Raw genomic sequence first — 25,671 nt, 5'->3', positions numbered from 1 at the left:
TTGAAAGGAATTGACAATCTAAATTAAATTGAATTGAATGGAATTGAAAATCTGAAGATTTAATATTAGGGGTTACATTTCTATCGGTCAATAAATTACAAAGTGTTAAGGTCTGAAGTTAATCTTATAGAAAAATAAACTAAACATTAGCAGAAAAAAATCAAATTTTGCATGTATCAACTACTATTTTGTTAAAATATAAAAAAATTTTCAGCAAAGCATATATTAAACACTTTTATTATAAAGTATTGATGTTTAACTAATTCTGCATTAATATCTGGGAGTTTATGTAAACGATTGTACAAATGTTTTGTCCAACTTGAACCTTTTGTTAAATAGCATAATTTCATTTTATGATAGCTCAGAGGAAAATTAGATCTAGGTACAATATTAATCATTCTCATAATAAAACTAGTAGTGCGTGCTGTTTATTGATTGATTGATTGGCTTTTGTGTACAAGCCAAATAAAAAGTAAGGTAAAGAAAAGAAGTATAATGTTCAGCTAAGACTTATGTACGTTTATTTAACGCGGTGAAATTTTTAGGCATCCATTTGCATTGTGTCAACAATTATTGAGTAAAACTCACAACACATAGAAACACAAAAGCCGGTAACTTATAAAGTGGCCACATCATGAGCGAATTTATTGTATGGGCTACAAGAGTCTCTGGCCTCGGCCCGTGATGGTAGCCGAGTGGTAGTCAACGGATGATGTGGCAACGTCACGATAGCCTGGTCTTGGTATTGGCTGCCGCCAACTGCAGACTCCCGTGGCCGTAGGCATATCTTGGCAACAACTAACTGGGGGATAGGGCGTTATCAGTAGCAGACTTTGATTTCTGTCATTTCCAACATTATTTGTTACCAAATATTTGTGTTTGTGTGTGCTGTATGCTTAAATGAAATGCAAATGGATGCTTGAAAACGTAATTGTTTTACAAAACATGTTGCAGTAGTCTCAGAAGATCGTCAGAAAAAAACTCCTTGGCATTTCATAAATTTAAATTCCAGTAGTATAAAATGTTACTGAAATGATTTCAATTTAATTTAGATTTTCCTACTGTACATCGGGACTCACCTTTCGGTGTGATGCTAAGATCAGAGTCCGATGACCTCCGATGTATCCCTGGCATGTGGTTGTGGTTGAACTTGATCGGACTCTGGGACGACTTGAGAGTTACAACTCCCGGAGTCGCTGCATCTTCCGGAACAGTCCTGGGGGTTGGGACACTACAGGGTTCAACCAAGCCTGTCGCACTACGACTTTTTACCAGTGGGAGTAGGGGAGGGGTTAGGTTAGTTTCATACCTGTTAGTCATCACACTATTCTCTACCGCTAGGCGTTCTAAACCTTCCGGACGTGATGGTTGTTTGTTTTCCGTTGTCGACTTTGTATTTGAAACAGTCTCAGAACTTTCTTGTGGTTTCACCTCGATGTTATCCTTAGAAGGTTCATTTGGTTCCTGTTCTTTATAAATGATTTGCAAAGGATTCTCAATCATCTTTTCCTCAGTGCATTCACTTCTTTGTACATTTACTTCTTTAGGTGTATTATTGTCTCCATCAGGGATTTTTTCCTCCCTACGTTTAGTGTTTAGCCTGTCTCCTTCTTCAGCTGTATTTTCATCTCCATCAGTCAAAGTCTTTGTCTCTTTCAACTCGGCTTTACCCTTGAAAAGGAATTTAGTCAGATTACTTTCAGTAGACAAAATTGTTTCATCCTGATTATTTTTAACCAAATGTTCTGTAACAACAGAAGATTCTGAGAGGTTATCATCTGTTGAATTTTTCTTAGAGGTCTGCTGATCCAAAAGTTCTTGATTCAACACTGGAACCGGTTTGCTTTCTGCCACAGAATCTTCTGCTTCAGTTTCTGATTTGTCATCATGTTTAGTGATTTCAATGTCATCCTTTTTACCTTCATTGTAAACGTTTTTAACCTTTGATTCGATATTTGAATTTGACTTAGCAATGATGTATTCTATTTCATCGGTTGAGGATAATTCTTTATGGGTCAATATAGTAGGATCTACAAGTAGTTTCTGTTCACTAACATTAAAGCCCATACCACTTTCATGAAATTGAGACTGAGTGATAGAAAGATCATATTCTCTTTTACTTAACTCTTCACTGTTAGAATTAGAATCATTGAGCTGCTGTGTGAGTTCAGCAATAAGAGTAATTTTATCTATCGGAGCTTCAGTGGGGAATTTAAAAGGATTGTTTAGAATCTTATCCACTGTATCGTTTGTTTTTGGCAATTCTTCAGTGGGTGATTTTTCTTCAGTCTGTGCGATGAAAGCTTTATCAACATCATCTTCCTGCTTACTCTTCGGTTCACTGCAGAGAGCGATCAAACCTTTAGGAACATCTAAAGAAGCTGACACACTAGATTCAAACTGTTCAACACTACCTACAAGCGAGCTCACAGGACTAGATCTATCAGACACATCGATGGTGTGCACAGTTCTATGACTAGTGAGGTGGCCAGCAGATACAGTAGGCAGATGCCGAACACTCTCTGGGTAGGAAAGGTTGGTGACAAAACAGGATTTTAACTCATCGTCCAGTGATGGTTGCTTAAAAACCCGTTTGACAGGAGTGTTACTACCATAAAACGTCTCCTTGTAACGACTTTTACCCTCGAAACTAAATTTCATAAAGGGGTCCATTTCTGACAATGGAGGTGTATCACTTCGCTTACGCCGGTTTTCGGAGTTAACATCAAAACTGTCTTGGCGTAGCAGGGAAGTTAACACATTCTTTTGCTTTGGAGGAGGTGACGGGGAGTCTTTAAACTTAACCAAACTCGAATACTGATGACTCTCAACATCGTTGTCTGGAGTTAAAACAACATGTACAGAAGAGGCAAAGCCAGGCTTCATACTGTTATTTATTTTGATTCCATCTTTTTCAAAAACCTCCTCATCAGTTTTGCTCGATGCCATGCTATTGTCAATAGACGTTGATTTATTAATGCTTGCCAACGCTTTCAAACATTTGTTTCTGTCTGTTTCGATTTTTGTGTACTCTTTAGAAGTAGAGCTCATCGACGATACATCAGATATGTCGCCGACGTCACTGTCGGAACTGTCGCTCGATGAAGATGAAATCGGCACCAAATGTCCATCTTCATATCTGAGTGCATGAATAACAGAGTCCGCATCAGAGTGTCTTGACTCTCCCTCTTCCCCTTCTGGCACACGGTCTAGGAAAGCGTTCGGGTCCATAATAGAACGAATCAAACTGGACGCCACATTGTCAGATTTAGACCTTATGAACGGAATCTTTTTGGAGAAATTTCCAGTCGAATTGGACCTCAACGCTCTGAATTTCCTTTTTGGAAATGAACTCAACCTTTCAAAAATCTTCTTGTGGCTAGAAACTGTTTCGCCTCTCATGTCTTCTTGTTCAAACAACACCTTGAGGGAAACATTATCGCAAGGAGGCACATTGTCACTGAAGCTCCGAGCGTAAGAGCCGAGCCGTTTGGGCTTGTACTCACTGAACGGTTGCATCAACTGAGGACTCTTGGACCTCCGAGGTTTCGGACTACCAGGAGCCAGGAAGCCTTTGACGTGTTTCACCTCCAGAGGGGTTTGGCGGAGAGGAGAGGCGGGAATCACACTCAGGACGGGGTTTTTGAAAACAGGAGCAATTTGGTTATCGAGGCTAACAAACCATGCAAATAAAACCATACGTTAATACCACACAGAGAGGTGTTAGGGGAGGGAAATAAAGAATATATTAATACAATTTGCAACATCTAAATGATAAAATTAATACTACGATTACTTATTTAACAATGAAGCACAATGACTAATGGTTTATAATTGGATATTTTAGTTTCTCTTTACATACCATGAACTAAATAATTTCTTTAGTTAAAATATTAAAATCAAAAGTACCAAGGTGTGTAAAAACAATAAAATGACTTGAAAGTATGATATTTTATTTTTAGCTTATGGACTTTTCTTACGCTAATTGGTTTGTCTACACTAAGTTTCGGGAGGTAAAGAAACTCCTCCCGATATTCTAAATTATAATTTGATTCTTGTGAGAAATAGGCTATACATATATTTCATGGCTGGTCCACTGCCAGTCCGAAATCTATAGCCTAAAATTCAAAAGTTTGCGAAATCTTCTAAGCAAAAAGCTGTAAAGCTTACAGTTTACACATTTATAACCATTTTGTTGTCCACCTTTCCGTACCAATGAATAAACAAAATAGAAAGTATGTGTAATTTCTAATTATTGTTTTAAATTTGAAGATTTTATAGTAGGGTAATATACACCTCTCCTTTTACCTAACTTGTATAGACTTTATTATTGTTGTACTACTCACTCTTCCGCGTAGTGGCAAGGCAGGGGATGAGAAGGTTCTTGTACTCGAACCAGAGTCACTGCTGTGCCTAGGCCTCGGACTACAATACCACACTCTGCCTCCAAGTCAAAACACTGTAAGTAGCTGAAACATTTAACATACCTTTAACTCTTGAGTATCTGACATATTGTTGTAAATTGAAATAGTTTTGTCTACTTTAAGCCCCTTGACTAAAAAAAAAAAATCCTTTTCAATCAAACATCAAATTGTAAACTATCTTCCTGCCTACATAACCTACCTAACATAACATTGTTATCCTATTGACCAACTTTAAGATTTTTGTTTTCTTCAACTTTTGTTTCCTCTACTATTTTCACCCATTATCAACATTAAAATATCTTATACTAAGGATGGACAGATTCAAAAATTTTCATTTATTTCCTGGAAAATATATTTTTTATCTTCGGGTTGGGATTACATTTAATTCAGGATTTTTTCAAGACAGGATTTGTTTGACAGCGGTTTTGCCACAACGATTGATGATGATGACGTCTCCAAGATGTCACCATTGGCATTATAGCGGGTGACAATGATGATGATGTCTCTGAAATCGAGGGAGATGTCACCAGTATAGCGCATGACGAAGCTGATGTCACCGAGATCGTGGGAAATGTAATTGGTACAGCATGTGACATTGATGATGTCTTTGAGATTGAGGGAGATGATGTCACCAATATAGCGGGTGACGATGCTGATGTCTACCTTACATCCCTACCAACATACCAAAGTACCAGCAGAACCATCCTTACACTTTAATTTTACAAGTTTCCTATTTAATGAAACAATCTTATTCCTGATTGTTTGCTAATTCTGGATCACTTAGGCTATGACAATATAAAATAACCAGGCTGGATAAACTTGTTTTAGCAACTAGTGATTATAAAAAGTGAAAAAGTACAATGGGCCTACATTAAAAACTCTAAAGACTGTGCATGGAGCTTATCCAGAAATACTCTACAAATTTCATCTAAATAGACATTATTCTGTGGTTAAAGCAAACTACTTAAGTTAGGCTACTCACCCAATGACAGCATTTCCACCAAAGTCGAGTACTTTGAGGCCGATGCGCCGTTGTACTTCACCCGATAGTTTGAAGAACAGTGTCTGTCGAGCTTCATTGCTGGCTCTCGGTGTGCGGATCTTGTCTATCCACTTATACTCTGGATCATCACTGACTACTAACTCTTCCACCATCCCGTGGACTACCGTAGCTTGGTATCCTGCTGGGATAGTGGAGGCTGGAACAATTAAATAACACAGTTCACAACTGTTAAATTGTTAAAAGAATAAAATGATAAATAATATAATTGGTCAACTCAGAAGTTTTTCCTTCTTGTCAGTTTACCAGTGTTTACCATTTTCTTAAAGAGAATAATCAACAAATACTGTATTACTGTATAGAGATTCAAAATTTATCAAATGCACCCTGCTGGAAAATTCAGTTTTTTAATCCCAGTGGCCAATTAATAATGACCATTGCTGTAATTTTGAATGGAAGATGAATGGTTTTTAAATTAAAATAAGGCAATCTTTTAGGCTATATTTAAGAATGTTCACTATATTATGGTACAAGATGCTTTACACAGTTCCTAATCACTATTATGGGTTGGCAAATTCAGCTCAAAGAATGACAGCTGGTCCAGATAGTGTACTGTGTAACTCAGAAAAAAACATTCAATGGAACCAATTTGTAACAGACTAGTTCTTAAGCGGCCCACACACTTGATCTTCAGTGTAGCCTGCAACGTGCTAAATTACATCGTCTGTTTGTACAAATGAAATGCAGAACACACACATGTTTTAAGAACATTGGACATGATTAATTGATTAATCATTAAAAATAGACACAAGGCAGCAGCACTAAACCACCTTAGTGCCTAGGTTAGTAGTTAGTGCCTTGCACCTCGCTGCCGTAAAGATATATGCCGGCAGGGCATTTGGTTCACAATACTGTGGTGGAGGATGTATGCTCTATGATATATTATATTGAGATCTATGACTGCGTCTCGGGTCACGCATCACATACAGCGTGCAATCCATTGTGTTATAATCTCGATGGTCGTGCCAATTATCAATGATCAATGATCAATTATCAATTATTTAAGGTGGGGACGCCACTATATGCTTATTTAATCTGTGTTGCAAATGGCCAAGACAAAATGCCGTTGATTCACTACTAAGAAAGTACTATTATAGGGTCAAACCCTGTCAAAAGTGGTTGAACTACCAGCACGTGGCACGGGATCCGCCTACACACTAGCACGTCAGAATGGCGTGCTTTGGCACGGCACGCCGAAAATCAAACTCATCTTGATTTCCACCGTTCACCACACACTTGCACGTTTCGTCAGTTTTTGGCACGACGTGCTTGCATGGCGTGCAATGCACGTGTAGTGTGTGGGCCGCTTTAGTCTGAGGGGTTTATGAGCACCCTGGAATAGCACATGCAGGTCTGTAACACTTACTTTAATCTACTTAAGCTTTTACAAGACCAAAATTGTATTTTTACTAACCTAAAAATGTTACTAATATTTGATTGCCCTAGTTACTTTATGTCTTATGAATACAAAGTTTTCATAATAATTTACAAAAACATAGGCACTTAAAACAGCCTATAAAATCATATTTCTCAGTTTTGCTTAGTTTAGTTTACACATGTTACACAAATTTATTTGCAAAAAACAATTTTTCTGTGACTATCCCACTTGATACTCAATCTTCCTACATTTTTACTTCAGATTTTATGTAAAATAACTTCTGTACTCACAGTTAAAAAATTGTACTCCGCACGACGACTGTCGGAATTTGTTAAAGTCGGAGAACAGCTCAACTTTAACGATGACGTTGACCTCGCCACGTATCCCGTGCATCGTGTCGTAAACTGGGAACCACCCGGACATGGTGTTGCCTGGAACAACAAGCAGGGCTTCTGCTCGACAAAAACACAACACTATCAGTCTCATCTTTTACTGGGGAGGTAATTGGTGTAACAAAAACCTTTCATACAAATAAAAAAGGGTAAAAAAGAATGCTGAACTACTGAGAAGAAGTGATTAAAGGATCAAATTGTTTTATTTGAGTAAAATTTGTGTAGGAAAACTTGGCATTAACAATGGAGGTTTGACAAATAGGAGAGGGTGGAGATGTTGGCATCTTAACTTTATATCACACACAGCGAGGCTGTTGATTGCTAAATAATGAATAGATTATTAAAATTCATAAAAAACTCAATTTTTTGTGTGTTTGTCTAAAGGTTGCTTGTAAAAAACTGAATGTTTGTTAATGAAATGCAAACAAACATTTTTTAATCAAAACATGTATAAGAAAGTTGATTAAAGAGGAATCGTCACATAAACCAAAATATAAACCACATGTAGACTGTTGACAATTAAAAACACTACATTTCCGATTCTCACTGCCTTTATAGGTGAGCCATAAGAATTATATTTTTTTCATCCCATAAGAAATTTTCCCTTAATTGTTCTGTATCTAAAAAAGGGAGGAAATTGCAAGTAAGCACTGTTTAGCACTCTGGGAGTGGGTCATTCACCTGTGATCTTTTTAATAAAACCTTTGCCTATGCAAAAGAAACAGTGGATGGCTCGGGCTCAGTCCTTTATAAGATATATTTTTAGACAGGAATATTGCTACTAGCACTGTGTGCCTAGCAAAATGATGTTTAAGATAATAATAGGCCTACAGGGTGGAAAAAAGTCCCACCACAAGTTATACAGATAAAGCTTTAGAACTTGGTACACAGCTATTGGGCATTAACACCTCCTTTTAACACATTATTCAGTGATGCGCTACCTCCTCAGTGGGACGGCCCGCTGTAGTAGGAAATCTTAAATGTAAGCATAGATTGATATGCACATCAAATTAAAAATAGGTACTAGTAGAATGCAATTTTGAACTCAAACAAACAACTGAGTGGAAAATGGTACCTTTTCAAAAATATATTGAATCTGAAATTTTGAATCTTTGAACGGCTGCCATTTTTTACTCAGTTGTTCTTTTGAGTTCAAATTTGTGTCATTGTATTTTACTAACAAAAACCTCAGCTTACATTTAAGACTCCTAGCGAGCTGTCTCCCTGAGGAGGTAGCGCATCGCTGAATAATATATTAAAATGATTTTAATGCCCAGTAACTTGTACTATGTTTTGAGGCTCTACCTTTATTACTTTTTGAAATATTTAACCGTCCCAAAGACTTTTTTCCCACCCTGTATGATAATGCAAAAATGTATCAACCAGACATAAATAAATACATTGGCCATCCATGGGTTAAAACTAAAATAAGATAAGGTTTGTTTCTCTTTCAATATGGTACAATTACCCCCAGAGAGGCTGTTGGTAGCGTCAGCCAGAGCTGCCTTGGCAGTGGAGCCAGCAGGAGGCAACAGTAGGGGGTTGAGGTCTAGATACACCTTGCCTATAGCATCATTGGCTGAGTACGTGTCATGGTCCATCAGTCTGATCTGCAGTGGCTCGTCTTGCAGTTCAGCATCGTCCATCTACAAACGACACAGCTTTAGAACTTTGGGTACTTACGTATTATACCGACCACACTTAACCTAACCTAACGGTGGTGGGGTCAGTAGGATTTTTTGAGAGGATAGCAGGCTTACCTGAAAAGGGAAAGAGTCCAAACTGGCAAAGGAAACACAAAACTTCATACTATATACACAAAACATTAGAATATTTCACTGTCACTGATAGCATTTTCAACTAAGGAAAAGAGAGTTTAAGGGAGAGTAGTGATGGTTATATTAGGTTAGGTTACGAAGATTTTGTTATTTAAACTAATTTAAATCTTATTTGTAAGTCGATTTAAATATCATCGTGGTTGGTATAAAACGTAAGTAGCAAAGTTTGAATGTCAAACAAATACAATTGAACAGACGTGTTGTGGTGATGCTGGTTGAGAAATTTAATTAGACATCGCAATGTCCAAATTAATGTGAAAAGTTAATTTTCAACAACTGACTATGAACAAATAGTTAGGTTTCATGTTTAAAGTGCAGTTTCAAGTATTCCTTATGTTTCTTTTACGAAGACCATTAAACAATTATTATTATAATGGTTAGTATGTCATTTGCATTCCTCGTTAACAAATTTGTTAACAACCCCTGATAGTAAGTATGAGCCATTATCCAGGAGTGGGAAAACTAATCCTACATAATTGTTTACAAAAAATGTTGCATGATTTTATGTTTTATACTCTACTAAAGGATTTTTTATATCATCACAAACTAATGAAATATCAAACAAGACTTTAAATCAAAAACAAAATGAAAATAGTTTATTCACTCTATCAAACAGCCGGCCCTAACATTAGATATCTTAACGACAGTCACCAAACAGACTCTTCTTGTTCGTTTAGCAGTTGAAAATATTTACACAATTAAATTGTGTCCCACAATGCAACAAAATTATGTCTAGTCTTAAAATGGGTTTATAACAATTATGTTTGATTTGTTTTCCAAATGTTAAACTACTGAAGCTAAATGTTTTTAGACTTTGTTGCATTCAATTATTTAAATATTTACAGTTTTTCCCCCATCCGACACATAATTTAAAATATGGTTGCAACAATTTACAGCCCATTACAATTTGGTCTAGGCTGTTTGTGTTTGAAATGTTGAACTGCCTGTTAAATTAACATAACAACATTAACACAGTTTGAGTTATATTTGTTGTATCATGTGCATGATAAGTGATGGTACATAAATGAGTATTTCATCAAATATGAACACCCAGACTAAGATGGATAGCAGCAGCAAACCTGGATTGGATCTTAACCCAAATTATTTCCTTAAAATACCACCAGATTTTTCCCCCATTTAAATAACATTAGCTGTAATAGTACCATACTTAAAAAAGGTTTGCTGCTACAGGGAAGTAAAAGGTGTTTTTTTAATAACCTATTAATAGTAGCCTAGGCCCTATAATATAAATAATTTAACATTTAACTTTGAAATTCCAAATTTGAACAAAATATATTAATAAACAATCACACTAGCCTATAACAGTTCAATTGTTTACCCTAAGAATAACCGGCAAATTTTAACTGTAGTAGCGGTAGTATTTTTTAATTTTATTTATTTTTTATTCTCTGTCATTCTAAAACAATGCTTCATAGTCAATGTACAGAATTATTTGTGTTTTTATCTCTACTTCATGGTTTTAATGAAAATTGGGCATTTTAATTTTTTTAGGGTTAAAACTTGAAAAAACAAAATTTTAAAATCCTAAAATGACCTGATCAGTGATCTTGCTGGTTCGTGACCTACTTCAAGTGGATCCAGCCATTAAAAGAGTGGGCTAACTATTAAAGGAAATAAAATCTTCTAACACTCTCTTTCAATGTAACAACATAAATTAAACTTTTCTGACAATTCCCCGATCCCTGGATTGTGGAGAAGACACCGGATGGTAGATGGTAGATGGCAGACTAGCACATATTTTGACAACAAATTATGGTTTGTAGGTACTAACAGGAAATTTTAAAGTTGTAACTTGAATAGGCCTATACCCTGGATACTTTTTGTATATCAATACTAACCTCAAATCTGTACCACTCTGAGTTCCACTGGGGGTTAAGTGACTTCCGGCAGACGTCAGTCTTGAACGTCGTATTACCCAGTTTGACCTCGACGTAGGCGTCTGTCGTGTCACTAGACCGATCCATCACCGGGAGGTTGCGTCCGGCCACAATCTTCACCTTTACCTTGCCCGGCATAGCTGTAAAACATGAACAAATTCTTTCTTAACTAGAAACTGCATGAAAATGGTTTGTCAATTGTTGGTAAAATGTTGCTAATTTATAAAGCATGTTCATGTAGACTGCTCTAGTTTACAGGACTACTTTAGTGTTATCAGCAAATATTTACTCGTTAAATATTAGTCTCCATGACACCTGCCACACAGATAAGAGTTACAGCCATCGCCAAATTCAAGATATGTTGTAAAGTAGAGATAAAGGATTTTTCAATAGCCTATTTCAATGTTACCTTAATCCTCTGATAACACAGAGGTAGAAAGAGGAATACCCCTTCAGCTAAGTTGAAGACAACATTCCTAATATCAACAAAATAAATTAGACAGTCAACAGATGTTTCTTGATTGTTAATTATTGTGTGTGTTGCTAGCCTAGTGGTTAGTGTCTCCCACTTCGGTGCGGGAGGGTCAGGTTCGATTCCTGGCACACCCACAAAGCACATGGGTTTGGTGGTTTGGACCGCTTTCCCAGCGTTTCAATAACACTCTTGTTCAACTCTTCTAACAAAAAAGAAATGCCAATGGTGTGGACAAAAAATTTAGAAGCCTCTAATTGACTTTCGATATTCTATTGTTTATGTCAGTCAGACAATAATGCCTAAGTTATGGTTACCATTGTTTCCATACACGGAATAGGTTTAAATGAAGTTTCCCCGCTTTTGAGGAAGTTCTTTTAACTCTTAGTTCTTCTTGGGCTTCTAAATAATAACTACACAAAGTATATTTGTGAAGTTATCGCGACTGAGTTATCGATATGGTCAGACCCGATCAAATGTTTGTGGTTACCTATGCTAGAAATTGAACCTGTACGTCCCTCTTGAATTAAAGTCTGACATGCTAACCTATTGTAACAGGTTTCCCGTTGGAATAAATAAATAAGCTAGCAACAAGGTAATTATGATAACCACCAGAAATACTTAATTGGGGGCGCATGAGTTGAGTTTAGCCTAGAGTGTCAAAGAGGGTTAATCCTGGCTAAGTTAAATTCAATCTAAAACACCCTAAAAAATAGGCCTATGCCGTGTCATAGAGTTAAAAGTTTGGTGTAACTTGATGATAAATTGGTTGATAAGTTATGTAGGCCTATCTCACCAATTAAGAATTTGGTAAAATTTTGTTATCCTGCTAAATCGTAATTATTGATTGTAAATACCTATCAATATAACTACAATTTTGGTTTTTGGTTTTAAGCTTAGTAGCCTATAAGTTTAGTTGATCGATATGTTTATTTTCGATAATGTAATGGAGTCATAAGTTACATCAAAGTTTTGCCAAAACTTCCTTGCTACCTAGTCCCTAGATAAAGACAGGGGTATTAAGAACTGTGAGCCTAAATGTAAATAATTTAGCATGGTAGGTCCTGTGTTTTCTTTAAGAGATTCCCAAACCAACAGTTTTTCAGATGTCGTACATATTTGATTTTCCTAAAATGTGTTAGAAGAAAAACTATTCACAATATCAAAATGAAATAATTGGTTGGCATTATGAATGGACACTTCAAAGTAGACTAATAATAATGTGAGACTTTCAACTCTGTAACTTACTTGTTTGATGTTAGGGCCTCCTAAGCGGAATTAAATTAAATGAAAAAGTATTCATTCATCACATGCTCTTTTAACTATGAAAAGTTTAGGTTTCTGAGTTTCACTTTCACATTGACACTGCCATGTAAAACGACTGAAATTATAGAATGTGTTAGATTTGCAAAGTGTTTGTGTTTATTACCCCGACACCATTCACCAATATCTTTCTCATTGCCCCTACTCTTCCCTTAACTCTAGCAGAAAGAAAGCACTTACTACATCAAAATACTGAAAATGAAAATTAAAAACAGCTGTTTATCAAAGAGGATTTATACATATGCTTGGGCAAGGAGTATAGAGGAAAAGGCATTGCATGTATGATCATACAGCCTAGTCATTGCATAATATATACCATTGATTATAAATATCCCCCCTGCAATTCCAACCAAACCAACTAATATAACTGCTACCTACTGTAAAATTGTCTTCAAAATCCTTTATTGTGTTGACATCACACATTGACAAATAAATGAGAAAAATATTCACATCGCTTTTTGCTTTACATAAAACTGACATAAATAATTATAAACGTCAGCTTTCTACCTGAAGAGAATTAACAATACAAAAACTCCTGAGATAAATGGTTGGCTTAATTTTTTTGTAAATCCCATCCTTTTTGCCTGTCATGTTGGGAGATGCAGGTCCCATACTATGTGGGATGTAGGGGGATCTATAATTATTGTCTAAATTAGCCGGCTATTGAATCCAATTTGTATAGCATTTCATTCATGTTTATAGTAAGTGTTTATACCTTAAATATTACTCGTTTTGAACAATATATTACTTGAGGAAATAATTATAAATAGAACAAAATAATCATGTATTTTTCTTTTTCTTTCAATGTTGTTTCCTACATCAGATAGAGAAAATCCTTTAAGGATACACGAAGGAAAAATTAAATCATGGTCACTCTCCTACTGTGACGTTAGGCCTATTAATGGAATTCATGTAGGCTAGCTGGAGTTCCTCAAAACTTAAGTCAACCATTAAATTAACTATATTATAGTCATCAATTCAGCTCAGGGGCTAAATGATGTCTTTTGATCATTCAATTAAGTCAAGGTTTTTGGACAAAATCAATAATATGTACACAATTGTAAGTACAAATATATATGGATGATAATTTAAGTTTCCAACAAAATACTGAGTCTTTTTGGTGCTTATATGCATACATTTTATTTTTTCATATTGAGGATTTAGATATATATATTTAACTTTTTAATCTATGTTACACCATTCAGACTAGAGCAAAGTCATCATATAAGAGTAGAAGCTTTAGTTAAAAATCAAATTGAAATTAATTGCAGTATCGAACTTTTGGAAGCAGGGCCTTATAAATTTTTATACAGGTGTAGTTAAGTGCAGGTACCTACCTTCAAATACTTCACAACTGAGACCTTTAGATACTTTTGTCACCCTGGGCCAGAATGCAGCATCATTGAATTAAGGGTTTGAATCTTGTCTGATTTGAAACTCAATAAGTTCATTAATCTGTAATCGGTTTTAGGACAGAGGCCCTCATAGAATAATACTGTTGGAATTTATCAGAATAGATAGATTCTTTGTGATCAGGAATTTTTTTACTTCTCCTCATGTTACTGTTTGTGTAGGCCTATCCACTAAAAGTTGTTTTGTAATAGTTTTGACTTTTTAAGTCACAGCAAATAGGCACAACTGAACCAATGAATAATTTCAATGGCTTATGTTTATCAACACTCTAAGAACACTTGTCACTTGTATTAATATGTTGGGATTGTTGATAATTTATGAACATTCGTGCATTATCACATGTCATGCTTTGTTTTTGCATATTTCTCAAAATAAACGATACTTTGCACAAAAATGATTTCAATGTTTTATTTTTTTACTTTTAAATTTATTGTATGAAAAATATTCCCCATGAACTCATATTGCTATGTTTTTTACCAAGCTCAAATTACCAATGGGAAAATATCAATATCAATAGGCTTCTGTCTTGACAGGTAATTTAATGAAAAAAAACCCAGTGGATGAACGAATGTTGATTAAAACATGGTTAATGTTACAGCTAGTAATTGGATGTTATGCTATTTAAATATCACTTCATTACAATGAAAAAGTATGGAGTCAGAGACTCAATTGGTAGCACAAAGGTTACCGTTCTGGTTCTGGTGACGCTACTTTTTATCAGCATTAGTTTATTCCTGTTTTGTACAAACTTACTCCTGGCTTTGCTCGATATGTCCCTTGCATTGTCAATGCCCACATGGACAAGAAAATACAAGATTGATTGAAGCCACAAACCAAAATTAAATTTATTTGAAACAACCACATTATGTATTTTACTAACAATAAAGTTCTTGTATCTTGTCTTGTAACTGATTTTTAAGATTTAAATTTTTAGCTGAAAAAAACTTTCAAATAAATGTTGCACCTCCTTCAAACCTCTTCAAATGGAAATTTAACAATTAGGATGTTACAAGCACAAACACCTAGGTCTCAACACAAACATGGTGAAAATCAACTATCTTGAAGTCAGAAGCATTTCCAGTTCTGTTTTATTGAAACACACAAATTACAATTTGACTATAAGCGCCAGTCAATTACTGAGAAAACAATGTAAAATTATTCTCAAGAATAAATAAATAAGTTGATTCATCTAATTTAATATAATTCCATAAATACCATTTTAAAAATAAAATAAAATAAAATTTATTTACAAATTGCTTGTGTTCTGTACAGTTTTGAAATTTAACTTAATTCACTGCAGATTTGACGATAGGAGTACTGCCGTGGTCATTCTAGGCTCTTCTAGAGTACATGTTGTAATAGTCTGGCTCAGCCTGTAAAAAGATACAATATCAACAATAAGAAATACCAACAATAACAATGAAAAGATAGCAAGCATAAAAAATAACCCACTGCATCATTCCTATTAGAGTGTTGGTATTTTCATTCAGTGTCGGCCTTAAATAAGTATACAAGATAACATTTTTCACACGTACCAACAAATGACAGATAACTAACTTATAGAATATGTAACTTCTGAGGCTGGTAATGTAATACAATATTTGACTATTGAAAAAATATTACCTTTTCCCTTACTATGGTAAACCCTTACCCTTAGTCACATTCACATTACTGTAGTTATTTCATGTTGCGTCAATGGCTACGGTAGTACTATTTCTGGTGTAATCAGTTAATATTAACATAGACAAAAAGAATTCAATATAGACCGTCAGCTGTGCTGCGTTACGGCATACGCGCTACTTAAACTACAGCGGTGTGCGCCGGAACCTATGGTAACTATGGTAACCACAGCACGGCTGACAGTCTATATTTAATTATTTTTGTCTATGATATTAATTAATTGCCAATGTATTTATCCAGATGTTATTTTTTTAAAGTGCAGGCTTTTAAATTGGGTTTGCAGAACAGGTTGTTAAGATTTGTTATCTAGAGTTAGCTGCAGTCAAACCTTGTGAGGCTCTTGCAGCTGGTTAAAAACTTATTTGTAAAACGTAATATTTTTGTGCTTAGAAAACATAGTAACAGTAGCTGTCAGCTAATCTTCCCCACTCAAAAAATACTTATGGTTGAATGAAATAAAAATAAAAAGTAGATTCCATAAAAACTCGTAGAATGTAATTAAAACAGAATATTGAGTAACTATAAAACAAAACAGCCTAATTTCATGATGGAATGGCCTTTGGAACGTCTAAATGAACTAATATAGGTTTAGATTACTTGTTTTCTATCAAAACAATCCTTGGTAGTACAACGACTACAGCTGTTTCGTGTAACATCACAAACAACGTCAAGTTCTTGCTAAAGTTGTCCGTGAAGTTGTCGCCTGTTTTTTTTATCTAAATGGACGTAGTTTAAGTGAGCTACCAACAGATGGTGCTGATGTACATCACCGATTTCTGTCACGTTTTAGCAAAGTCAAATTGATTGGATACTTATTATAAGCTCAAGCTGAAACATATTTTACGTCAAGTCAACTGTCTCAGTAAAAATATATATATATATATATAGGTATACATCATTTTAGACACTAGCACAATGTGTGACTGGCTCACTCAACTACGTTCGTTCACAAAGAAGTAAGATACCGTAGACTCCCTTTTATCCGGACTCCTCGGACCGAGGCCAGTCCGGATAACGGTTTTTCCGGTTAAACAGACGTCCCCAAAATCTTGTTACGCACACCGTTTAAATGCATACTCTATACAGTATTTGGCTTAAAATTAGGAGAGCATTTTATTTAGACACGTAATCACTGGTCTCAAATCTTTCCCAAGAGTACAGTCGTTTCAGTACCGCCCACTTCCTACCAATCTAGTCCCGTTAAACCGATGTGCTGATAAAGATTATCCGGATAAAGAGATGTCACTTCTACCGAGTGTAGTCCGGTCAAACCGATGTCCGGTTAAAAGATGTCCGGATAAGAGGGAGTCTACTGTACAGAGGAAACATTCAATGGTACGTGTAAAAGATGTCTAGCGCTAGTGTTGGTGTCTAGGGCAATGAGCCCTCTCCACTCCCCCCTCACCATCATGTACTACAACGCTCTCGGTGGAGGAATATCCTGTGCTATAGGAATTTTCTTCATTTTTGGCTCGTCGCAAGTATATTTCCGCCCTAGCTGAAACCAGAGCTGAAAGCGCACGGTTGTCCCATAAACTTGCATCTTCTGTACCTTACTTCTCTGTGGTTCTTTTTAAATATAAATAATTGGCGACAGCTGGTCCACATAAATGGGATGTCTACTTCACTATACAAAAGTAAATTCCAAAACTTGAGGAGCAAACACCAAGGAATACCAGAGGTTCATTAGGATCAGGAACAACATAGGATGCAGGCTGAGGTTCCAATCCCTTTTCAGGCTTGGAGGGTTTTTTCGTTTCTTTGTCCGAATCGTTACCTTGCTTCTTGTCTGAAACAGACGAGGGAACGTCAAGTGGGGGCATGTTGATATGACTAGGGGCAGAGGCAGTGTGGGGCATGAGCGCGGCACTTGTAGGTACCGTCGACGCATCCTTCTCCGCGGCACTAGCACTTCCCACGGCTAGTGGCCCTGGTAGGTTGGGCAACTGGACGCCTGCGTAGTCCCTCAACACTACAAGTCAACATTAGGTATTTATCGTCTGTATTACATTGGGTGTAGATTGCCTCAAGGCTAATCTACGAGGCAAAAAATCTACTGAGATTTGTGACGCCCATTAGTAAGTAAGCAAGTATTATATTGGGTGTAAAACAACTGTGTAGGAAACGTGTTCAGGAAGATTAAATGGGAGAGCTTTCTTATGCCTTGGCCACTTTCACTTGGCTTTTTAACACAAGCCCTGTCTTTCAGGCATGGGGTTGAAAGAAATATTTTCTTTTGTATGACCAGTCTGTTTACAGTATGAATAATTTATTTTTGTAAAAAAATACAACCGACTTCAAACGCTCTAAAAAGAATGAAATAATTTCAATAAAGTCAACTTTTGTATTAGGCAAGCTCACGTATTTTAAGTCGGCACGACTCTATGACGATTTTTGATACAAAATTAAAAGAGGGTGTCCATATTGCAGGTGACTATCTATAACTAAAGGTGTTAATCTGCATGTATTTTTCATAGTTATGCGTTAAGTGTTATTTTATTACCGTAATCAGAGATCGGCATGATAGTGGTATTAACAAGTAGCTTTAAAAAGATTATAACGCATTTAAATGTTTCTAACTTGGAAAAGTAACGTTTTAATACTAAACTAGCTTCTTTTCCCTATCATAATATCAAACTAAATTATTTTCCTATTCATATAGAACATTTGTGTGTGTTATTTTCATAATGCATTTATTCTGAAGTAAACATAAAATACAAGAAAATATTTCCTTTATATAAACAAAACAGTTCAGTATGTTTTTTTATATATTTATGTTATCCAGCTACAATTTATTGATTTTCAAAATACACAAATATTTAATATTACACAATATTTAATTTCAATCATATTTGCGGTTTGAGCCGCGCCGACTTGAAATACGTGAGCTTGCCTAATACAAAAGTTTACTTTATTGAAATTATTTCATTCTTTTTAGAGCGTTTGAAGTCGGTTGTATTTTTTTACAAAAATAAATTATTTCATGATTTTTAGTGACTGTATAATTTTTTATATATTAATTACTAGAGGATTTTTGATAAGCAAAACTGTTTGACACAATCAAAAGTTCCACAGAACAATCATTATTTTAAGAGTCACCTGTTTAGGTTACATAATCAATGGGTATGACAATAAACATTTTTAGATATTCCTTAAGAAAGAAAGAGTTGTCCATTACATTAGGCCTAATGAAAAACTAATTGTCTTTTTTAGATACATTGAAATGTCAGACATCATCGTTTCCTGCAATCGGTGTACTTCTACATTATAAAAAGAAATACAGTAACGTCTCAAGCCTTTTGGAACAATATGAAAGTTATTCCTCAGCTACCAGCACTAAAAAATCTCTCAAAAGTGGAAAATTGGTCGTTAACACGTATAGTACCTTTGGAAAATATTATATGAAAGATTGGTTCAGCTAAAAGTGGTGTAAGTCTTGTAGGGGGTTTTGTTTGCTCAAGATATAGCCTAGTCAAAATTGCAAATCATCTTCCTCTAGGACTTTCCGAAGCAGGCATAATAGTATTGATATGTTATAGTAACTGGGTAGAGAATATTAATAAACATTCCACATCTGCAAATGAAATATGTATATGAAAAGATTGGTTCAGCTAAAAGTGGTGCAAGCCCTGTAGGTGGTTTTGTTTGATCAAGATATAGCCTAGTCGAAATTGCAAATCATCTTCCTCTAGGACTTTCCGAAGCAGGCATAATAGTATTGATATGATATAGTAACTGGGTAGAGAATATCAATAAACATTCCACATCTGCAAATGCATGTTTAGTAATTAAAATATTTAACACTTTTAAGACAATTGACGATTATGCACTGTCACACTTCTTAGGTCGTGTAAGGAATAATTGCATTTAATTTATATTTAGACCTGTTTTACGAATGCTTTGGTTTTCACAATACACCTTTATTTGCCAATATCATACAGCTTGTCACTGAAACATATATGTTTTTGTAAGTCAGAATATTCAATACTAAAAACAGAATTACTGTATACACAAATCAGGTCAAACGTTAAAATACATTTTTTATAGTAACCAAAACAAAATGCATTTTTCTCAATGTAATTCATTTAGGCTCCATGGCAAGAAATAGTTTATTGATCAATATGAAGCAACTGTTTCATGAAGAATTGTCTGTAGCTTCATTTAAATGGTTTCAACTAACAGCTGTAGGAATGTTATTATTATTTATTGCCTTCTCTGCACAAATGTAAACAATCTGCACAAATGTAAACAAAATAAATGTTGAATATTTAAGGTTTTCAGAATTTTTCACCGAAAGAAATATTATACTTAAATATAATATATAAGGTACCAAATAGAAACTCTCCTGGTTATTTTGGTGGTGGAACCACACTGATCGGTAAAAGAATCACAGAGAAATTGGTGAACATACATAGAAAAAAAAACATCGCCACAAACAAATTGAGAACCTCCTCCTTTTGTTGGTAGTGGGGGAAGTCGGTTAAAAAGTAGGCTAATGATAAATTGGGGCATTTAATGTCTTGTGGCATCAAAAAAAAAAATTTACCCAGTAAAAAATATTTTAACCAAGCAAGACTTTGAACTTAAGGCTTTATATTTTTTGAATCCATTTTTAACTTTTTTGTCAGGGAACAGTCCAAATCCTGGTGTTGTTATTCTCTCACACCAACCATTTTGTTAGATAGCATCATTAATTGACAGTCTAATGAGAAATGGTAGGCCTATGTGGGTCTAGAAACAATCTCACATGGAATCAAAATAGCGACCTACAGATTTGAAAGTGAGCACTAAAACCACTCGGCTACTCAGACATCAGAGATACTTGAAATGAAATAGTGATAAAAGGCACATTTTAAGCTAAGTATGGTAGAAAGAAAATAGTAGGTATGGTATGATTTGTTATACAACTACTTACCTCCATTAACAAAGTGATATGCTACGACAATATATTTCTTGGCCGCAGCCAATGCTTCGGACGAGTACTCTTTAGCTTCTTCTGGGTAAACAACTGAAGCTACTGCGGTCGCACCAGTTCCTAAACACACAAAAATGTACTCAACTTATGATTTACAAAAATCCATTTAATCATACTCAAAACTTTATCAGGTTTAATATGTAAGTTAACAACAGATTATGTTTTTATTCACAGAGACCTTAAAAACTGCGATGGTTTTAGGTTGTGTAGTAGACTTTTTAAACCTTCTCTCTCCCTTATATCTTCAACATAATTAGCCCATTTTTATAGTAATAAATTTGTACCACAACATTAAAAAAAAAACTCAAATGCTTTTACGGAAAATTAGCCAAAACCGCTGCAATGTTTGTACTATGTTGAGGATCGAACCCGTCTTACACTGAAATATGAATCGCAAGCCATACGATACTGAACCAACTATTTGACTACCAATTACAAAGGTAAAATAGCATACTGGAATAAAATATTAAAAAACACAACAACAAAAAACACAGAACCAAAGAACACGTTTCACATCAGAAAACATGTAGACTGTTTTATTTATTAGTTTAGAATGTTTTGAGGATCAAACCTGTGTAGATGATTTTGCGGAAGAATCCGCGACGGATGGCGAATACATATCCGACTAATCCTCCAACTGTGATGGCTCCATAACGATGGAGGTAGTGGTCGTCTTCCCTCAGAATCTGAATTGACGCTGAGAAAAAATACTTTGGATGAAATGCTTCAAAATAGTATTAGCACTCTAACTATTAATTGTTTTCTATCAGCTGTTGTGATTAAAATACCTCTGTTGCAGCAAAACTGTATATTGGATATCCAATTGCTTAATGAGTTTTCATCCTAATTTCAATAAAAAACTTAATGTAAAACCCAATTCTATAGCAAATAATTTAATTTTTTTAAGATAACTTAATAGTGTTCTGTTCTTAAAATTATGGCAGATTATGTTGAATAAGACGGTTGGAATAATTAAACGTTGGTTTTCAGCGACAATATTTTGTTTAACTCATCAAAAGAATAAACCCCTGAGCCACTACCACTACAGTCCCTGTTGCTACCGCACTCCAAAAATTTGATACATAATTACAAATGTTGCGTATGACACACATAAACACTTAGATTACACCTGAATTGGTGTCATTACAGTGGCGAGCTAAGTTTCTGTTGAAATGGGTGTAAACAGTAAACACATTTAAATCTAGCAATAGTTACTGGACTCACATGCAGTATGCGCTTTGCCAGTCTCTATTACATGGTTCACAGAGTCTGAGACCCCTTGCACCTGTTTTCCCGCAGACCAGACTGCCTCCCTCACTTGTCTCACTGCGCTCATCAACGCAGAGTCGGGTTTATCTTCTTCTTCTCTCCTGCAATAGTTCCTTATTAATACCTTACATATTATAAGTGTAGATCAGGGGTCTCCAACCTTTTTTAGAAGACAAAGACTTCTTAGTTACTCAAGCTGCCTTGATCGGCTGATATACCTAAATGTCTAATTTATAATAGTTTATGGTCATGCCTACTATTAGTTTTATTCCAAGTAGGCCAAACCATATTCATTAATGAACTTGGCTGTTGCCTGTGTTAACTGTAAAGTCTTCAAGACCTGGCGATTAACTTCTAGATTCATATATAGGCTGTAAAAGTGTCAGAACAAAATTTGTTTCAGTTACAAAAGAAAGCTATTTAGCACCAACAGGATGTCTCGCCATGATTTTTCAAGCCTTTCTTCATGAAATATTAAGTATTAATATTTCCGTCTATATACAACCTCAATGCGTACATTTTGTACACAAAAACTTGTATAATTTTGCTTGGATAAAATAAAAGCTTTGTAGCCAAAACTTCATCCAACATCCTGAACACAAGACCAGTTACTTTGAAATACAGTTAGGATACAACAGAGTCAAATTCAACAATGCACTCACTGAACTCTACAAGGTAGAACAAGCGATTTGGGAGAGCAGTAAAAGGGTTTTCACTGTTAAAGCCTATTACTGCATCAGGGATTTACATCAAAACTGTACCGTGATAAAATGAAAAAAAAAAAATAAAGATTGTGAATTTGTTTGTTTGTTGTTGTTGTGAATAAGTTTGTGAGGCCTATTCCAAGGCCTCGGTGATGTATTAGGACTAGTACATTTTTATTAGAACGTTTTTTTGTTTTTTTAGGTTATGAACCGTTGACGTTGGTTGATTTGATTTGATACCTATTTTTATGAGGCTTGAGAACGCTTATGAATTTAATACAACAGTTTTCACTAAAAACTTACGTTACAATTTTTTCTTCTTTCTTTGCTGGATATATTGATAGATCTTTTCTACGAATTAGTTGCTTTTTCTCTTCATCTTTTTTCTCCTCAGCAGCAGCGACTGAGGCAGTGAAAAGTCCTGCGGAAGCAATTGGATAAACTACCTTTCTAATAGCCTGAAAACAAAATGAAAAATGAGAGTTTATTGTTAGTTTTATTCAAAAATAGACTATTGATATTTATTGTTTATAATGTCATAGTAAAATAGACCTACCTATTAAACAAAAAATTATTTTGTTTCCTAACAAAAAACCCAATAGGCCTATTTATTCTTTGACTGTCATTACTCTTGAAAAGGACGAGCAGTAGGCCGATAACACTGAATCAAGTGAGGTTCTTTATACAAACCATTGTTTCTATTTTAAAAAGAGTAAAGAAGAGTCCCGATTAATCGATCCTAGATTATCTGTCCTTCCAGGTTTCAACATAACACAACAAATGATGACTTTTTAAAGAAAATCTCTTTGATAATAACTTACAGTGAAATAACCTTTATGTGAAGGATCGAGTGAAATTATGTGCAATTTCCATATTCTATAACTGTACATTGTAGACACTGATGGGTCCAAGGTAAGACTAGGGGGTACTGTTGCGGAACTGCAATGAAACCTTGGAGGAATTGGCCGCACTCACTCATATTTTGGTTGGTGCTCGCAAAAATCTCAGGAGACCATATACAAAAGAATGTGTAAGTTATCTTTTCTACACTGCTATCCAAGTAACTCTGAAAGATCTCAATTCAAATCAATTACACCCAAAGGTTATCTCCGGGATTTACTTGTTTCGATGTTGGAATTGGAAAGGAAAAATGATTTGACACTCTGTTGGGTAGGCCTACCTGACTGACCTTCGGTTTCTGAGAATGTAACAAGGAAGCTGACAGACTGAGACTGGTCGCTTGAGAAACAACATTGTTTGTCCTCATCATACTAAAGGATGTGTGCAACTCCATCGTGTCATGGGTTACTGAAGAATATGGAGGGAGATGGGTTGAATACCGTTTTAAAAGTAAGCTTTCCCTTTATATACGGGTTGCCTTAACTTAGATAGGTATCCAGAAATTTTATTAATTAGGATGGAAGAAAAATTAGACTGATCACCAGCATGTTTAAAAAAGAAACAGTAACTTAACAAACGGGTTTGTAAGATAGACCCAAAATACAGGAAGTGCAACTGGCAAAGTTAGGGAGGACTGTCACTTTGCCTTTTGACGACGAGGCAAAGACAGATAACTCTAATGGCAATCTGGTAAGACGGAGTCACCTTCCTATAAAGGAACTTATCAGTAAAATGCTGCAGTTCATCAGGTGCTTTGACTTTGAAGGTCTCTGAAAACATCAACTGACTGAGGTACGGAGCAATTTTCCATACCCAGATGAATCGCCTTGGGACTTTGGCTCGCCTATTCCTGGTAAGATAGAAAACATCGAGACACAACCTTCTAAATCACTGCAGAGCAGGATGCTCCAAGAGAGCTTATGTAGGTTAGGCTATACTGTTAATACATAGCATAAATAACAATAAATGTAACTTCATGTGGGTGGACAATACCTTTATACCATGTATCCATCGATGACCAGTAGTGACTGGATAGATTTCGTCAAAGAAAAAACATTTTAGTTTTAATACTTTATATATTTATGCGGTTAACATGGCTGTAGATTACAAGGTCCATTCACCATTTTCCTCTGTGAAATATTCCTTCATGGAGGACAGGGGCCGCGCCTTGAGTAGCTCCTCTACTCTCTTTTTAAAGCTCTTAAGAGGGAGTGACTTTATGTCCTGGTGCAGGTGGTTATAAAGTCTGATGCCAAGGACTGGATAACAGTCTTTTTGTTTACTAAGCCTGCAGAAAGGAATGCTCTAACCACTTGATTTTGGAACATATGTGTAGAATATCACTTGAGGCAAGATGATTTAGGGATTAGTGCTTAACTAGGAATAATATAAATATTGTTCTTCATTCCAACAAGAAAATATTCCAAAATCTTGACTAACCTAAAACTAAGTTAGGCCTAGGCATACCAAATTATTACAGAAAAATGTACTTACCATTTTATTAAACATTATTTTTTAGCATGTATGTTAAATCTTACTATTTATTCAACTTTTTCAATTTCAGGTCGACCTTTAAATCACTAAAATGTCCCAGAAGTTAACAACAGCCGATTTTTCGAAGGATAATAATTAATTATTCAGAAATTTGGTTATTTATTTTAATCACCTGATTGAGAACAAGGAGTACCAACATGAAAAACCAATTGCCGAAAAAATTTGTTCACTTCATAAGCTTTGGTTTTAGCTTCAAAATAATGGTGATACAATAATATTGACTAATTTTAAAGGTGAAATTATATATTTTTTTAATATCAACACTTAAATAACTGAACCTAAAAATACCAATAAGAAATAAAGAATAACGTTAACGTTCTCACTAGCTAACCTTGAATCAGCTGTTTTGTTTTGATTCAAATCTATTCAACTTGATAAGAACATTACTACT

At 35.2% G+C, this 25,671-nt stretch overlaps 2 protein-coding genes across 8 annotated transcripts in view; both read right to left on the bottom strand.

Moving 5' to 3' along the window:
- Positions 1-12,917, bottom strand: part of LOC128991428 (C2 domain-containing protein 5) — a 41,242-nt gene extending 28,325 nt beyond the window's left edge. For 2 of the 5 annotated variants that reach the window (XM_054414289.1, XM_054414290.1), the window contains exons 1-7: positions 12,711-12,917; positions 10,952-11,130; positions 8,723-8,900; positions 7,153-7,314; positions 5,407-5,623; positions 4,347-4,469; positions 1,080-3,673 (exon numbers count right to left, since the gene is read on the bottom strand). In XM_054414289.1, coding sequence (XP_054270264.1) covers positions 1,080-3,673; positions 4,347-4,469; positions 5,407-5,623; positions 7,153-7,314; positions 8,723-8,900; positions 10,952-11,128 — 3,451 coding nt within the window. In that variant the 5' untranslated portion in view covers positions 11,129-11,130; positions 12,711-12,917. The remainder of the gene's footprint in view (positions 1-1,079; positions 3,674-4,346; positions 4,470-5,406; positions 5,624-7,152; positions 7,315-8,722; positions 8,901-10,951; positions 11,131-12,710) is intronic. The other 3 variants (XM_054414292.1, XM_054414294.1, XM_054414293.1) reach the window with 2 other exon arrangements.
- Positions 12,918-15,263: 2,346 nt separating this feature from the next.
- On the bottom strand, positions 15,264-25,444 carry LOC128992236 (MICOS complex subunit MIC27). 3 transcript variants are annotated; one of them, XM_054415711.1, is made up of 7 exons: positions 25,221-25,444; positions 23,130-23,284; positions 22,078-22,223; positions 21,425-21,550; positions 20,794-20,913; positions 17,555-17,667; positions 15,264-15,571 (listed from the first exon to the last, which is right to left on the bottom strand). In XM_054415711.1, the coding sequence occupies exons 1-7, from the start codon at positions 25,233-25,235 to the stop codon at positions 15,530-15,532; spliced, it is 717 nt and encodes a 238-aa protein (XP_054271686.1). In that variant the 5' UTR covers positions 25,236-25,444; the 3' UTR covers positions 15,264-15,529. The 3 variants fall into 3 exon arrangements, with proteins under 3 accessions (XP_054271686.1, XP_054271682.1, XP_054271683.1); XM_054415707.1 differs by having other exon boundaries at positions 17,555-17,850; positions 25,221-25,441; XM_054415708.1 differs by having other exon boundaries at positions 17,656-17,850; positions 25,221-25,409.
- Between the last annotated feature and the right edge of the window lie 227 nt (positions 25,445-25,671).

The sequence above is a fragment of the Macrosteles quadrilineatus genome, unplaced genomic scaffold (assembly GCF_028750875.1).
Source record: "Macrosteles quadrilineatus isolate MER2022 unplaced genomic scaffold, UCM_ALF_1.0 Scaffold_4__1_contigs__length_99947679, whole genome shotgun sequence".
Lineage (NCBI taxonomy): Eukaryota > Metazoa > Arthropoda > Insecta > Hemiptera > Cicadellidae > Macrosteles > Macrosteles quadrilineatus.
The sequence above is the reverse complement of the archived record's forward strand: the minus strand, read 5'-3'. Positions and strand labels throughout refer to the sequence as shown.

Coding starts and splice junctions, on each gene's coding strand:
- LOC128992236 (XM_054415707.1), bottom strand. Junction 21,551..22,077: donor TGGCAAAGCGCATACTGCAT/GTGAGTCCAGTA, acceptor ATTTTTTCTCAG/CGTCAATTCAGATTCTGAGG. Junction 15,572..17,554: donor CTGATCCTAATGAACCTCTG/GTATTCCTTGGT, acceptor ATCTTTTTACAG/GCTGAGCCAGACTATTACAA.